The 16,302-nt window shown below is 43.6% G+C and overlaps 1 protein-coding gene across 5 annotated transcripts in view; it reads left to right on the plus strand.

The window, feature by feature from the left end:
- Positions 1–16,302, plus strand: part of LOC142576753 (CUE domain-containing protein 1) — a 146,490-nt gene that overhangs the window by 21,466 nt on the left and 108,722 nt on the right. For all 5 annotated transcript variants that reach the window (XR_012826957.1, XR_012826956.1, XM_075687031.1 and 2 more), the window contains exon 4: positions 6,017–6,140. Coding sequence is in view for 3 of the 5 variants with exons in the window: in XM_075687031.1 (XP_075543146.1) it covers positions 6,017–6,140 (124 nt within the window). In the remaining 2 variants the exon portion in view is untranslated. The remainder of the gene's footprint in view (positions 1–6,016; positions 6,141–16,302) is intronic.

Here is a 16,302-nt window from a genome sequence, read left to right on the forward strand (position 1 = left end):
CCCCCCCCCCCGCAACACACACACAATCCTCAAGTGCCATTACCAGAGCTTTGTCGCCCACAACATTTGAGGTTTCTTTTGACGTTCCTCGACCTTCTCACTTGAAATTTTACTACGGCTGATAGCTTACTGCATCATTGTTGGCGCAGACGTGCACGGCTTTTAATTCATACTTACGCTTTATTTCTGTAAATCCTGACAATAGGAGGACCAGCGCATTAGAAGCATCACCTGTATTTTCTTACTTCAACATTGTTTTAAATTTCCACTGTGCATATGTATTTCCGTCTCATGATCCGGATCTGCCGTCACTACCTGCCCTAAGTAGATATATTCACTTACCACTTCCAGTGCCTCGCTACCTATTGTAAATTGCTGTTCTCTTCCGAGACTGTTAAACATTACTTTAGTTTTCTGCAGATTAATTTTTAGACCCACTCTTCTGCTTTGCCTCTCCAGGTCAGTGAGCATGTATTGCAGTTGGTCCCCTGAGTTACTAAGCAAGGCAATATCATCAGCGAATCTCAAGTTACTAAGGTATTCTCCATTAACTTTTATCCCCAATTCTTCCCAATCCAGGTCTCTGAATACCTCCTGTAAACACGCTGTGAATAGCATTGGAGAGATCGTATCTCCCTGCCTGATGCCTTTCTTTATTGGGATTTTGTTGCTTTCTTTATGGAGGACTACGGTGGCTGTGGAGCCGCTGTACATATCTTTCAGTATTTTTACATATGGCTCGTCTACACCCTGGTTCTGTAATGCCTCCATGACTGCTGAGGTTTCGACAGAATCAAACGCTTTCTCGTATATGCAAGTTCATAAAAGCTTCCAAGTTTTCTAGTACTTCTACAGGGGAGTTGGGAGGCTGGTACACACCACCAATTAGCAAATTACGGTCATTCAAGGTAGTTTTAATCCAGACTGTTTCGAGATTGCTTGGATCATTAAGTACCGTAAAAGGAATGTCGCTTTTCAGAAGTATAGCTGCCCCACCCCCTCTAGTGCGCCGATCCTTTCTTATGGAATATCCGGGGGGCGTTACTGCAACATCAGTCACATCCGGGTTCAGCCATGTTTCTGTTATTACCATTGCATCTGGATCGTGCTCTATTACAATGCTTTCTAGGCTATGGAAGCCTCTAACCCTACAGCTAGAATAGAACTGGCAGAACTTTCGAAGTTAATCAACAAGTGTAAGACAGCTGACATAAGGAAGTATAATATGGATAGAATTGAACATGCCCTCAGGAATGGAGGAAGCCTAAAAGCAGTGAAGAAGAAACTAAGAACTGGCAAGAATCAGATGTATGCATTAAGAGACAAAGCAGGCAATATCATTACTAATATGGATGAGATAGTTCAAGTGGCTGAGGAGTTCCATAGAGATTTATACAGTACTAGTGGCACCCACGACGATAATGGAAGAGAGAATAGTCTAGAGGAATTCGAAATCCCACAGGTAACGCCGGAAGAAGTAAAGAAAGCCTTGGGAGCTATGCAAAGGGGAAGGCAGCTGGGGAGGATCAGGTAACAGCAGATTTGTTGAAGGATGGTGGACAGATTGTTCTAGAGAAACTGGCCACCCTGTATACGCAATGCCTCCTGACCTCGAGTGTACCGGAATCTTGGAAGAACGCTAACCTAATCCTAATCCATAAGAAAGGGGACGCCAAAGACTTGAAAAATTATAGACCGATCAGCATACTGTCCATTGGCTAGAAAGTATTTACTAAAGTAATCGCAACTAGAATCAGGAACACCTTAGACTTCTGTCAACTAAAGGACCAGGTAGGATTTCGTAAAGGCTACTCAACAATAGACCATATTCACACGATCAATCAGGTGATAGAGAAATGTGTGGAATATAACCAACCCTTATATATAGCTTTCATTGATTACGAGAAAGCGTTTGATTCAGTCGAAACCTCAGCAGTCATGCAGGCATTAAGGAATCAGGGTGTAGATGAGCTGTATGTAAAGATACTGAAAGATATCTATAGCAGCTCCACAGCCACCGTAGTCCTCCATAAAGAAAGCAACAAAATCCCAATAAAGAAAGGCATAAGACAGGGAGATACGATCTCTCCAATGCTATTCACAGCCTGTTTACAGGAGGTATTCAGAGACAGGAGTGGGAAGAATTGGGGATAAAAGTTGATGGAGAATACCTTAGCAACTTGCGATTCGCTGATGATATTGCCTTGCTTAGCAACTCAGGGGACCAACTGCAATGCATGCTCACTGACCTGGAGAGGCAAAGCAGAAGGGTGGGACTAAAAATTAATCTGCAGAAAACAAAAGTAATGTTTAACAGTCTCGGAAGAGAACAGCAGTTTACGATAGGTAGTGAGGCACTGGAAGTGGTAAGGAAATACATCTACTTAGGACAGGTAGTGACTGCTGATCCGGATCATGAGAGTGAAATAATCAGAAGAATAAGAACGGGCTGGGGTGCTTTTGGCAGGCATTCTGAGATCATGAACAGCAGGTTGCCATTATCCCTCTAGAGAAACGTGTATAACAGCTGTGCCTTACCAGTACTCACGTACGGGGCAGAAACCTGGAGGCTTATGAAAGGGGTTCTACTCAAATTGAGAACGACGCAACGAGCTATGGAAAGAAGAATGATAGGTGTAACGTTAAGGGATAAGAAAAGAGCAGATTGGGTGAGGGAACAAACGCGAGTTAATGACATCTTAGTTGAAATCAAGAAAAAGAAATGGGCATGGGCATGTAATGAGGAGGGAAGATAACAGATGGTCATTAAGGGTTACGGACTGGATTCCAAGGGAAGGAAAGCGTAGCAGGGGGCGGCAGAAAATTAGGTGGGCGGATGAGATTAAAAAGTTTGCAGGGACGACATGGCCACAATTAGTACATGACCGGTGTTGTTGGAGAAGTATGGGAGAGGGCTTTGCCCTGCTGTGGGCATAACCAGGCTGATTATGATTATGATAATGATGATGATGATGATGATTTCTAGGCTATCTTGTTTGTTGAGTACACTCCTTGCATTCAGGTTAATGACCTTAAGGCGTGCAGATTGATTTTGGTCGAGTCAGTCGGCACCTGCAGCCGAACGAAGTGTGGCCGCGGGAGCCTGGTGCGCGTATTGGCGGCTGTTAACCTCATCCCAGGCGTAGAGCACATTGTTAACCTTTATCTTGTCGAAAGCCCATGTCACCTTGGCTCCGGTTTTCCTCCCCTCAGTTGTCGACTTCCAGAAGTTTTTCCGAGCAGTGGCAACTCTTTTAGAAAAATCTTCTTGCATGCTGAACGGGGTTCCCTTTAATTTTGAGCAGTTTTTAAATATTTTAGATTTTTCCCTGAAGTCCCCTACTCAGAGTATCACTGGTCGACTTTTTCCTGGGACCTTCTTGCCCAACCGATGAATTCTTTCGATAGAGTTAAGTTTTTGTTTTAAAATGTTTCCAAACACATCGTCATTAACCTTTCGCAGGAGTATTTCCTCAGTTTCAAGTCTGGCCTCTTCTATTCCTCTAACAATAATGTTATTACGCTTTGAACAATTTTCGAGATCGTTGATTCGTTCTGACATTTGAAAAAAATTGATCATCAAGATTTCTCACACAACCTTCAACAGTAACAAGTCAGGTGTGTAGGCGTCTTCAACGCACCGTAGTTTAGATTCGATTGTTTCCAGTAATTTCTGGACAACCGAAATGGCTGTCTCTGAGTTTAACTGTTTTACCTGAATTTCAGAAATTTTAGCAAGGATTTCTTTCTTTGTGTTTAGCATCTCTTTCACCATATCCTCAAGAGGCCCAGGATTCTCTTCGACATCTCCTGATAGCTTTAGAAGTAGGCATGCTACTGAGAAAAATTCACTCGCACAATTTACAAGGGTGCGTGAACACGGCAACACCACTATGCAAGGATAATTACTACGAAAGCCGTATTTTCGGGTACCAACCTGCACAAAAGGCGGAGTGTCAGGCGACATTGCCAAGGCAATGTTGCCGTGTCCACTGAAGAGCGACTGTCCTTTATAGCTGCCAGCCAGACTGTCACATTGTCTCCAGTTGACGTCAATGTGCTTGAACTAGCTGCGCCGTACGATGTATCCACGTGCAGTGGATACGCAGTCTTGATCCATGTTGAATGATCGCAAAGGTCTGCAGAAACTACCACCGTAGGCACGTTGTATGCAGGCCCGCGACAGTGATAAGCGTTGCTCCCACAGGCCGCACCAAAGGAAAGGATTCCAAAAAGCACCTGCACAAAAAGCGGAGTGTCAGGCGGCATTGCCAAGGCAATGTTGCCGTGTCCACTGAAGAGCGACTGTCCTTTATAGCTGCCAGCCAGACTGTCACATTGTCTCCAGTTGACGTCAATGTGCTTGAACTAGCTGCGCCGTACGATGTATCCACGTGCAGTGGATACGCAGTCTTGATCCATGTTGAATGATCGCAAAGGTCTGCAGAAACTACCACCGTAGGCACGTTGTACGCAGGCCCGCGACAATGACAAGCGTTGCTTCCACAGGCCGCAGCAAAAGAAAGGATCCCAAAAAGCACCTGCACAAAAAGTGGAGTGTCAGTCGACATTGCCAAGGCAGTGTTGCCGTGTCCACTGAAGAGCGACGAGCCAAAACCATCCTTTATAGCTGCCAGCCAGACTGTCACGTGGTCTCCAGTTGACGTCAATGTGCTTGAACTAGCTGCGCCGTACGATGTGTCCACGTGAAGTGGATACGCAGTCTTGATCCATGTTGAATGATCGCAAAGGTCTGCAGAAACTACCACTGTAGGCACGTTGTATGCAGGCCCGCGACAGTGATAAGCGTTGCTCCCACAGGCCGCACCAAAGGAAAGGATCCCAAAAAGCACCTGCACAAAAAGCGGAGTGTCAGGCGACATTGCCAAGGCAGTGTTGCCATGTCCACTGAAGAGCGACGAGCCAAAACCGTCCTCTATAGCTGCCAGCCAGACTGTCACGTGGTCTCCAGTTGACGTCAATGTGCTCAAACTAGCTGCGCTGTACGATGTATCCACGTGCAGTGGATACGCAGTCTTGATCCATGTTGAATGATCGCAAACGTCTGCAGAAACTACCACCGTAGGCACGTTGTACGCAGGCCCGTGATGATGATAAGCGTTGCTCCCACAGGCCGCAGCAAAAGAAAGGATTTCAAAAAGCACCTGCACAAAAAGCGGAGTGCCAGGCGACATAGCCACAGCAGTGTTGCCGTGTCCACCATTATGTAATAAACTAGAAGAAAGGGGGTTAACCAAGGGGCCCGATTTTTATGAGTAATATCATAAGAAGCCAACAAACACTCACACTAAGGACAACATAGGGGAAATTGCTTGTGCTTAATAAATGAAATCAAAAAACAATAGATTAATGGTAATGAAAGTGGATGAAAAAACAACTTGCCACAGGTGGGGAACGATCCCACAACCTGCGCATTTCGTGTGGGATGCTCTACCAATTGAGATACCGTGGCACCATTTCCCCATACACTTTCTTGAGTATTTGTGTTTTCTTAGTAGAACCCTGTGAGTGTTAGCCAGTGCCACCACACACAGACCTTGGCGGCGGATGTGGAACATCCTTTCTGCCACAGGTGTCACAAGAACGTGATCTTTTTGGGTAAAGGCAACTGGTCAGTAAACCCACACATGCTACCTGAAGGCATCAGTCCACTTTCATTACCATTAATTTATCGTTTCTTTATTTCGTTTATTAAGCACAAGTGATTTCCCCTATGTTGTCCTTAGTGTCAGTGTTTGTTGGCTTCTTATGATGTGACTAATAACAAAATGGGCCTCTCAATTAACCCCCTTTCTTCTCGTTTATTACATTATGAGGGTCTCGAATCCGGCAACATTGATGCCTTCAGTAGCATGTGTGGGTTTATTGACCGGTTGCCTTCACCGAAAAAGATCACGTTCTCGTGGCCATGGTGCCTGCATTGCTTTCCTTGCTGTTCTTGTGCGTGCTGCTTGTGGTGGCTGCTCCCCCAAGTAATCCCAATTGTTGGGCGTAGGACTCCGGGCACCCAAGAGGAAGCTCGCGCCTGGAAGCCACCCCTGCTTGGCCCACTGCCACCGGGTTTCCTGCGGATCAGCCGCCCACACCATCGACCCAGTAGCAGTCCACCCCCATCACAGGTTGGCATGCTGCTGTCATGCTTTCTTGTCTCTTAATTGACTTGAGCTTTTGTTGTCTCTTTGGGCGGGTATTCTTGGCCAATCACTTTCAGAGATACTATCCCTTTTGTGAGATTTCATGTGACTTGGCACCGGACATATCTAAGTACATGGCCAACAGCATTCCTGACACCGTGCAAACACCCTTCACAAAGCACCAGAAATGCTGTTTTTCGTTAAGGGGGAGCTCATGACGTCCTCCTTGTGGAATTTTTCAAGGCATGAATAACTGCACTGCCATTGCCAAAGATGCTGCAAACGAATTCTTGAACGCTACGCACTGTCAAGAAAGTGAAATCTGTATTTCTCATAAAATAATATACTCGTATATCCCAAAAATTGTGCCCAAAATAACTGATATTAATGGTTCCATGTGTTTTGTCTATGTAATATGTAAAGAAAATATGACACGAACTTTACAACCATATCAGTTCGAAACCAGCAAAGCAGTGCATGCTGCTGATATAAAAAGTGTACCCGCCATGGTTGCTTAGTGGTTATGGTGTTGCGCTGCTAAGCACGAGGTGGCGGGATCAAATCCCCAGCTACGGCAGCCGCATTTCGATGGGGGTGAAATACGAACACACCCGTGCACTTAGATTTTGGTGCACATTAAAGAAGCCCTGGCGGTCCAGATTTCCAGAGGCCCTTGCTATGGCATGCCTCATAATCAGCAAGTGGGAAAAAAAGGAAAAATGTAAAGGCTATGAAATGAACAAGTACGCATATTTTAATGAAACGTTGTCATTCAAGGACCTTGTTTACATTTTTATACATATGCAACGGCCAGGGAAAAATCTCAATGATGCTGTCCTTTGTTCCAATGTATTGCTCAGAAGCAGCTGTTACCGGTCGTGTATTGTGAGTAATCGTACTGAAATCATAGTCACAACAGAGAGGCTACATAGGAGTTCCGCAAAATATGCGAGGGCGAGCCAAATGAAAGTGAGCCAATGCGAATATACCACACATGGCGTGCTTTATTTAAAAGCAGTCTCTACGAGCATTTAGACATTTGAATTAGGAAGGAACAGCACCAACTAAGATGATCACAAGTGGGGAGAACGACACAGGACAAGCGCCAACTTCATCTATCTTTATTTACTGAAAAATCGGCAAATATAAGGAAAATTACAGACATGCGCACAATGACCATAATGCATCATGCATTATGCATTATGATCATTGTGTGCATGTCTGTACTTTTCCTTATATTTGCTGATTTTTCAGTAAATAAAGATAGATGAAGTTGGCGCTTGTCCTGTGTTGTTCTCCCCACTTGTGATTGTCTTAGTTGGCGCTGTTCCTTCCTAATTAATGTATGCACCATCTAACCCAAATGAATGTTGTCCTGAATTTAGACATTTGTCCCACTGACTAACGAGTCGTGTGATTCCCGTCTCATAAAGCTTTTTGGGTTGCTGCTTCAAAGAGTCGGTAACTGACACTTTCATGTCATCGTCTGACACGAAGCTGGTTCCCTTCAGCTGGTTATTTAATTGCCCCAAAATGTAGGAGTCGCAAAGTGACAGGTCTGGGCTGTATGGTGGATGTTGCAGCATTTCCCACTTGAAGTTTGCCAGTTTAGTGTTAACCACATCACCGATGTGGGGATGGGCATTGTCGGGGAACAAGAGGACCCCACTCCAAAAGGACTCCTTCTTGGGCAAGTTGGTGCTTAGATTTCTTAGGTATACTTTGTGGTGCAAAATACATTTCTTGAAAAGGGACAGAAGAAAGGAAGACAGTCAAGTGCCAAACTACCAACTGTTTAATGACAGCCTGAACAAACGTATAGAAGAACTTCTTCTGTCCCTTTTCAAGAAATGTACTTTGTGCCACAAAGTATACCTAGGACCCCCCTCGTCTATTTTCCATGTCATTTGTTCTTGATTGCGAGAAGCAGCCGATCCGGCGTTTCTCAATATCGGAAACGATTGATAGCCTCTCCAGGTGATTAAAAAAAAAAAGTCAACAACACCTTTCCGGCAGAAATGACAGCCTTTGCTTTCTTTGGGAGGGGTGAATTCTAATGTTTCTACTCACGATGGCAAGCATTGCCATCGTGTTTCAGACTCGTAATAGTGGCACCATGATTCATCCCCAGTGACAACTGCAGACAAGAAGTCGTCACCCTCATCGTGATACCGGATCAGATGAGTCAAGGCAGTGCCAAACCTCTCCGTCTTCTGGCGGTGATTTGTGTAATTTTGGCATCCATTGCACACACAAGCGCCGATAACTGAGATGTTAATCAATTATGTTGTGAACCGAACTTCACACGCTCTGCCAGTTCATCAATGCTTATCCTCCGTTCTTGTCTGATCAGCTAGTCAACCTTCACGATTGTGTTGGGGGTGACTACACGGTGGCTTTGGCCCAGTCTTGGACAGTCTTTGAAACTTTCCCATCCTTCTTTGAACCGTTTGCTCCAACACTTCACAGTGGCCAATGAAATGCAATGTTCAACGTACATGCCAGCTATATGGCGAATAATTTCTTTTTGGGAAACACCTTCAGCTATCAAAAACCTCACGACACCACACTGTTTAACTTTTGGAGTGTCCATTATGTCACGCAATCATGTTCAACCCAGTATATGAGAGCATTAAAGAACCTTTATCCTCACAACTTTCTTATTTTTAAGCTTGTAGCGCAGCTCAGAAAGAGCAAAAAGGAAGGTGGAAGGGGTAATGCACACTCTAAGTTGGTCGAGAGAGGCATTGCTAACCTTTACGTAAATAATGCTTTGAAAAAGTCATGCCACCATACTGTTTCATCTAGCTTTGCCTCTCAGTGCAAACGGCTTTCGCAGGCTGGTTATCCCGTGTCCCTACAAGTGTCAGCAGCAGAACGGATTCTAAACGAGTTTAGAAAAGACAACCAGCACGAAGATAATCCTGCAACTACTCGGGGTAGGACTAGCATCATTCCTTATATTCACACCATCTCACATAATCTTAAGAAAATCGCCAAACGAGCGAATATTTGTGTATGGTTTTCTGCCCCTAACAAGCTTATGAGGATTTGCAAGCTCACTAATCTGAATAAGGAGTCCTCCTAGCTGTGATGAGAATCACAAAAAGAAGTTCGTTAATTGCACACACTGTATTGTTTATTGTTTTCCACTCAAGTGCAGAAAACATTTCATCAGTCAGACTGGCCAATGTCTGAATGACAGGCTGCGTGAACATTGTTACAATGCTAAGAATTGTATTACAGCTGGGGGGTTTCTTGCGCAGCACTGCAAAATGTGTGGTTGCGAACCTGTCTTAGAGGAATGCGTCATTCTAGGTCATAGTCATAATCAGCTCACAAGAGAAATCATCGAAGCAAAAGCTATCATAGGTCTGGGCCCATGTGTTATCTCACCTTCATTATCATTATCAAGCAGTGAATTGGCATATCTCCGACTGCAGCCACAGGCTGTCTGAGTTTGTTTTCACATGGCTACTATCGGCTTTGTTGCTTGGTTTTGTGTAATCTTTTGATGTCACATGGTTTGCCGAGTGTAGTATATGTAGCCTTCTGTGTCACGAAATAATAATAATAATAATAATAAATATAATAATAATGATCTTTATTACATCCAGTCATGTCATGGTTACAGATCCAGCCCGCATAAGCAACATTGCTTGTGTGCGAGGCTGGGCAGTCAGCTGGTAGTACTGATATGTGTACAAATAAATAAATTAATAAAAAAAATATAGGAAAAAAATGATATTGCAAAAAGTGAACAAAAGATATTATTTCAACAAAAGATATTGTTGCATCAACAGGGAAAAAAAAACACATTGACATTAGAGATGACTTCGCAATCAGGTTCGCATGCTTCAAATCCCGAAGAAAACTTCAAAGAATATGGATATTGCGTATTACACATGACCTTAAATGTGATTTTATTTGTTTAAATGTTCCCGCGATATCATTCTCATTCAATTGATTGAAATTAGCCGGCACGTAGAAAGCACGAGTTCTCTTGCCGTAGTTTGTGTACACGCGAGGTACCACATATTTTTCTGTCTGACGTAAGCTGCGAGATTTCACGTTCAAGTTTTTTAATTTAGTAGAAAAATAACTTTTACACATGGCGTCGAACAAAATTTGTTGCTCGACAAACAACATGTCTGACTGGTGCATGCTCAGCAAGAGATCTTCCCCGTGACCAAGTGTGCCATACGAGAGGCTATAGGCAATTTTTTTAGGATGCGGTTAATTATCTTAAGTCTACTAGAAGAAGCAAAGCCATAAATTGTTATTCCGTACTTTATGATCGATTCCCCAAGTGCCTTGTAAACCATTTTACGAACATTTACATCACAGAAAGATTTTAGGGCATACAAATGAGCGCACACAGCACGTAAGCGCCTTGCGAGCTCTTCAATGTGGGCATTCCATGACAACGTGTCGTCGAAGTGTAGCCCCAGGTATTTTGTGCTATTTACCAGAGTTACCGGAGGACATGAGCATGCAAGGCAGTCACTGGTGTAGAGATAAACAGGGGAAATATCCGCGACTGCTTTATATGGGCTGTGAAAACATATCATATTAGTCTTCGATTTATTAATGAACATTTTGTTATTAATGAACCAATCAAGTAGTTTACAGACATCATACTGTAACACTCTGGCGGCTTCGTTCGAAAGTTTGTTCGATACAACCAAAGCCGTGTCATCAGCGTATAAATAAATTTTTGATTTTAGTGGTAAGTAAGCAAGATAATTCGTGTAAATGTTAAACAAAAGCGGTCCCAATACGGACCCTTGCGGTACCCCTGATTTAACACGCAACAAAGAACTATAGGACTCCACCACACGGACACACTTTTGTCTGCCTGTTAAATAATTTTTTAAAAATGAGTAATACGGGCCTCTGAAACCACATCTGCTTAGTTTTGATAGTGACTGTTCATGATCTAATGTGTCAAATGCTCGTTGTAAATCAACGAAAAGAGTCAAAACAACATTCTTTTTATCGATTTCGTTACAGATATAGTCATTAAAATCTTCCAACAGACCCACAGTACTCTGTCCCGAGCGAAAGCCAAACTGCGCTGGGTTAATAAGGCTAAACTTTTCACAGAATGAGGCCATATGAACATAGACTATTTTTTCCAATATGCTTGCCAAAGACGAAAGAATTGAAATTGGTCGGTAATTCTCGTAAAGTTTTCGAGATCCTTTCCTATAAAGAGGTCTCACAATGCTAACTTTCATGTTTTCATGTATCTGTCTGGTTGTTAATGTTTCATTTAGGATGTAAAGTAGTGTTGATTTGAGCACATCGAAATTCGCAGCTATATCTCTTATCCTAATTTTATCAGAACCTGGAGATTTTGTTAAACTCATGGATCGTATAATATCCCACAATTCTGCTTCATCAACAGTAGGCAGAAAAGCAGAATGAATGTTAGAAAATGTAACATTGTTTCGGATATTTGCCGGCATGCACCCATTTGTAATGTTGTTTACTGATTCGATAAAGTGTTTGTTAAAATCATTCACTATCTGAACAGCAGGTGACTCGAGAAAGGCGTCCGCAAGAGTATTATCAATACTCTTTTTTGCAGGTCTCTCTATTAGAGTGTTAACCAAGTTCCATGTTTTACCGGTATTACGACTGCAAGCTGCAAACTTGCCTGAGTGGTAGCGCTTCTTAGCTAGTCTTATTTTAGCGTTTACTTTGTTTCTCATCTGCCTAAATTCTTCTCTTGCAAGAGCGTCCCCGGGTTTATCTTGGCATTTTCTAAGTTGTTTGCTTTTAACGCTGCAAAGCTCCATTATTTCGTTATCAATCCACGGGCTATCTTTATTTCTTCTTTTAAGCTTTGTTTTCTTTTCGGAGCAAAGGTAAATTTCTCTAAAGGCCTCTACAAACAGTTCGTAAGCTTTTAGGTGGCTGTGCCGCGTTAAAGAATCCCAGTTGAATTTTCTCACATGTTTATCTACTTCATTAGAATTCAAAACATATTTCTCTGCAGTCTTTGTTTCAGTCAAAGCAACAGCATCTCCTGAAACTGCCATAGCGATAAAGTAGTGGTCCGCTACTTTTTCCTTAATAACAAAGCCAAATGGATTATACTTGCACATTTTTGTGCTGATATGGTCTATACACGACCTTGTTAAACGATGACCGAGAATTGCCTCTCGTGTATAACTCTGAATTTTGTTTTCGAGTCCGTAGCTTGCCAAAAGTGTTAAGCAATCAGATGTTGCAGGCTTATTTGCTGTAAAAATGTCTATATTAAAATCACCGGCCAAAATAATGCTGCTTCTGTCTGCATACTTTTTGAGGAAGCTTGCCAAATCGTCTAAAAATGTATTTAGGCTAGTGCTCGGTGGCCTATAAACAGCACATACTGTAAATTCCAGATCTGCTTTAGTCATTAGTACAGTAACTACTTCAGCATCTTGAAAATCAAAGGACACTCGTTCACAGTGCCAATCACATTTTACATAGACCGCTATGCCACCACCTGTTTTGTTATCCCTGCACAAAAAGAAAGACTGAAAACCACGCAGTGCAAAATGAGCGCATTCGTCTTTTTAAATATTGATTTCAGTTAAAATTAAAACATGTAATGATGGCAATGCTTCAGCTAGGTGAATCTTTAACATGTCCCAGTGTTTGCGCAGGCTTCTCACATTCACGTGGATTAGCTCAAGCAATAAGCTGCTAGAAAGATCTGACGCCCACTCGTCTTTCATTGATAGCCATTGTTCAGTTGAGTGTACTTGGTCAGTCATTTCAGATTATTTTATTTAAGCCTTGTTCATTGTCAATGCATAACACTGATGTTCCTTCGCATTTTCTTACAAGTATTCTGCCATTGCGCACCCAGACGAAGCGATATTGTTTATCTTTTGCCAGATCTTTTGTCATCCATAGCAGTTTCTTCATTCGGGAAGTTAGATTATCGTTCAAGTATATCTTTTCACCCTTCAGTCTGTTCCGCTTTTCAATCCAACACTCTTTTATTTCACTCCTTGAAAATCGCACCAGAATAGGTGGGACGGAGTTAGCTTTGCCTTTAATTCTGTGCACGACTTCAATGTCGTCGTGACTGGGCCTAGGAAGTTCGAGTTTGGTTGCAATAGATTCCACCACCTTTCGTAGGTCCTCGTTATCACTCAGTTTTACACCATGGATTTCTAAATTGCTTTTTCGTGAGTACCGTTCAAGATAATCTACTGCTTGCTCCATATTCGACAACCTGTCAGATTTTGCCGAAAGGTCGGCTTCCAGTTCAATTAATTTTTTGTTTCTTTCCTTAAGTTCCTTTCTATGCTCCTCCAACTTTTGCAGCATTGTGTCATAATTAGATGAAAGCAATCCCAATGATGTTTCAATACCCTGCATTGCCGTCCTCTGCACCAGCATTTCCTGGTTGGAAGCCTCGAGCTTGGCCAACTGCACGTCTTGCCGCCTTTCTAACACATCTAGTCGACTCAGTACGACATCAAGTTTGGCCAGTACATGTGTCAGTGACAGCTCGACCGATACATCTGTTGCTCTATCCTTCTGGGTTACGCCGTCACCGTTTCCAGTTGGCAATCGCGATGCACGATTTACACAAGTCAGACACACCCACTGTTGTTTTTCCTTAGTGGAAAAGTTTTTCAAGTTCGTTTTTGTAACCCCCGAGCACTTTCCTGCATGATACCGATTGTCGCACTCGGCACATGTGAGGCTCTGCAAAACATCAGCAATCGATTTCATGCACGCAAGGCAATCAAACTCAGCCATCATGGAAACACTGATGCAGTCCAGCGGAGAAGTATGCAACAATGAAATAAGCAATAATACGTAATTAGGCATTCTCACCTATAAAGCAAAGAAGCGGTCAGTCTCCACTCTGCAAGTACTCCGCCGGACTGCAACCAATGCCCAGTAGGCAGCGGCTTTATACCCTGCTGGTTCCGACACCCAGCGACAGATGGACACTTTCCCCAGATAACGTAGTTGAAATCACGGCCATATCTTGCTTCCGAAGACGCTTTGCCTGCGGTGCCTTGTGACGACACGTGCTCAGTGACACGTTCTTCAACGTCAGTTGAAGAAAGCAGCAAGGAATCGTCCTCAGATCGTCCTCGGAAGGATCGAGAAGGAAAAACCATCAGTTGGAAGTTAGCGCTCACTCCGTTCTCCGTTCCCTTTCATTACCCCTTCCACCTTCCTTTTTGCTCTTTCTGAGCTGTGCTACAAGCCTAAAAAAAAGAAGTAATGACATACCAACTCACCCAAACTGCCACGCTTTTGACCTTTATCCTCACACCTGCGTGTCACTTTCGTAAAGGAGAGATGCCTGTGTGCTACGCACATGCCTCACACAAAAGGAACCGAACCATTATTGTATGAGGTGGGTAGGCTCACTTTCATTTTACTCGCCCTCATACATTACAAGTGCAAAGATATGTACGATGGAATATGCAAATGCAAAGATACAGCTTGATACAGCTTGATAAAAGGCAAAAAAGTGTCACTGGAAACAAAGTTCACTGCACGTATACATGAAACCTCGCAACAAAATATTTAAATATACGTATAAGTCTTCAATAAATCTATGTATCTAAGAAAAAGTAACTGTATGTAATGCGTGAAACAAGGCAAATAAACATGTTGCCCAATCAAAGATTCACAGATCACAGAATATCAAGGCCCACCCCCTCTCCATCCATTCGCCCTAATGTGTTGCGTGCTTCCTCTCCGCTTTTCTCCCTTGCACACACGACACTGAGCCACCATCGTCCATCGTCGGCTCACCCATGCCCCCTCCCCAGCCCCAATGGTTTCACTCGCACATACAGCATGCGGTGCGTGGTCATGATTTTATCGCCCTTGGTCTTTTACAGTACATGAGGTCGACGGCAGGAATGCACCTGCATGGAGTGTCCATATAATTGCTACTGCGATAATATAATAAGAGTATCCAGTAACTGAAGCGTCCCGTGGCCCATTACTTTCGCAAAAGAAGAAACAAAATCTAACTTTCCCTATGCAACAATTTGCTGCGATGCAACGATGTCTTTTATTTTATTTTGTGGGGCGGGGGCACCGAAATGAAAAAAAAAAAACTCAAAGGAAAGCATGTCGGCCACAATCGAATGCCTACTTTGGGCACTTAATGTGGCTACCGAAGAAATATAGAAGAAAACGTGAGACGCTTGGCCCACAGATAACAATATGCATACCATATTGCTCGGTATCGTACACCGGCGAGACAAGACTTTCCGAAGAGGTCCCCGCAGGGGCGTCTGCGTCAGCAGGCGTTTGGTGTGTTGCGACACCACGTACCCGAGCACATGAGGGTTGGACCCTCCCGCGTGTAGCCGTGCGCGGCTTAGCCGTGTCTGGGGAAAGGAGGATCCTGGGGGTTGAGCCGATGCTGGGTGCTTGGACCTTTAAGGCCCCCCAGCGAAGGCAACACACGTACCCCTTTGGCCTCTGCTTCACATAGACGGCACCTCCAGACTGACCCACCTGGAGGAAATCAGCAGTCGCCTTTTCCTGTCCTTTTCTCCAATCTTCCTCTTTCTCTCCCACTTTTCCATCTTTCCTGTCTTCTCTTCACTTCTTATTACTTCCGAATTTCCTGGTGGCAAGGGTTAACCTGGTGTGCTATGATCTACCTTGATAATAACGTGTGGTTATGCGGTTATATGGGGTTATATGTGGTTATATATATGTGGTTATACATATGTGGTTATGGCAGGGCTTGCTTCACAACAATCTCTGCCGTGTCCCCTCGTTGGGCTCGGTGGTGGGTGACTGGCATTGATACCGAATAAACAATACATTTCATGGGACCCTCGAAACCCTTCTTACCTAATCGCTACCGAAAAGGGGGCGCAGTGACGCAACATTTGAATTCCTTCTAAAGAAACGAGACACATTCCCCAAGTATCATGTGATTCACTGTGAAAACACTGACAAAAAAGCGACAAACATTTCACCCTTCTTGGTGTCCAAATGCCTCACGGAGGTCATTAGAAGTGGCTACAAAGCCACCAAAATGGCACGTGGGGACCTTCTGATTGAAGTAAAAGACAAACTGCAGTACGAGAAACTAACAAACCTGGTGGCATTTGGCGATGAAACCATATCTGATAGTCCACACAGAACA

Source organism: Dermacentor variabilis, chromosome 3, assembly GCF_050947875.1.
Source record: "Dermacentor variabilis isolate Ectoservices chromosome 3, ASM5094787v1, whole genome shotgun sequence".
In the NCBI taxonomy this organism is placed as follows: Eukaryota; Metazoa; Arthropoda; class Arachnida; order Ixodida; family Ixodidae; genus Dermacentor; species Dermacentor variabilis.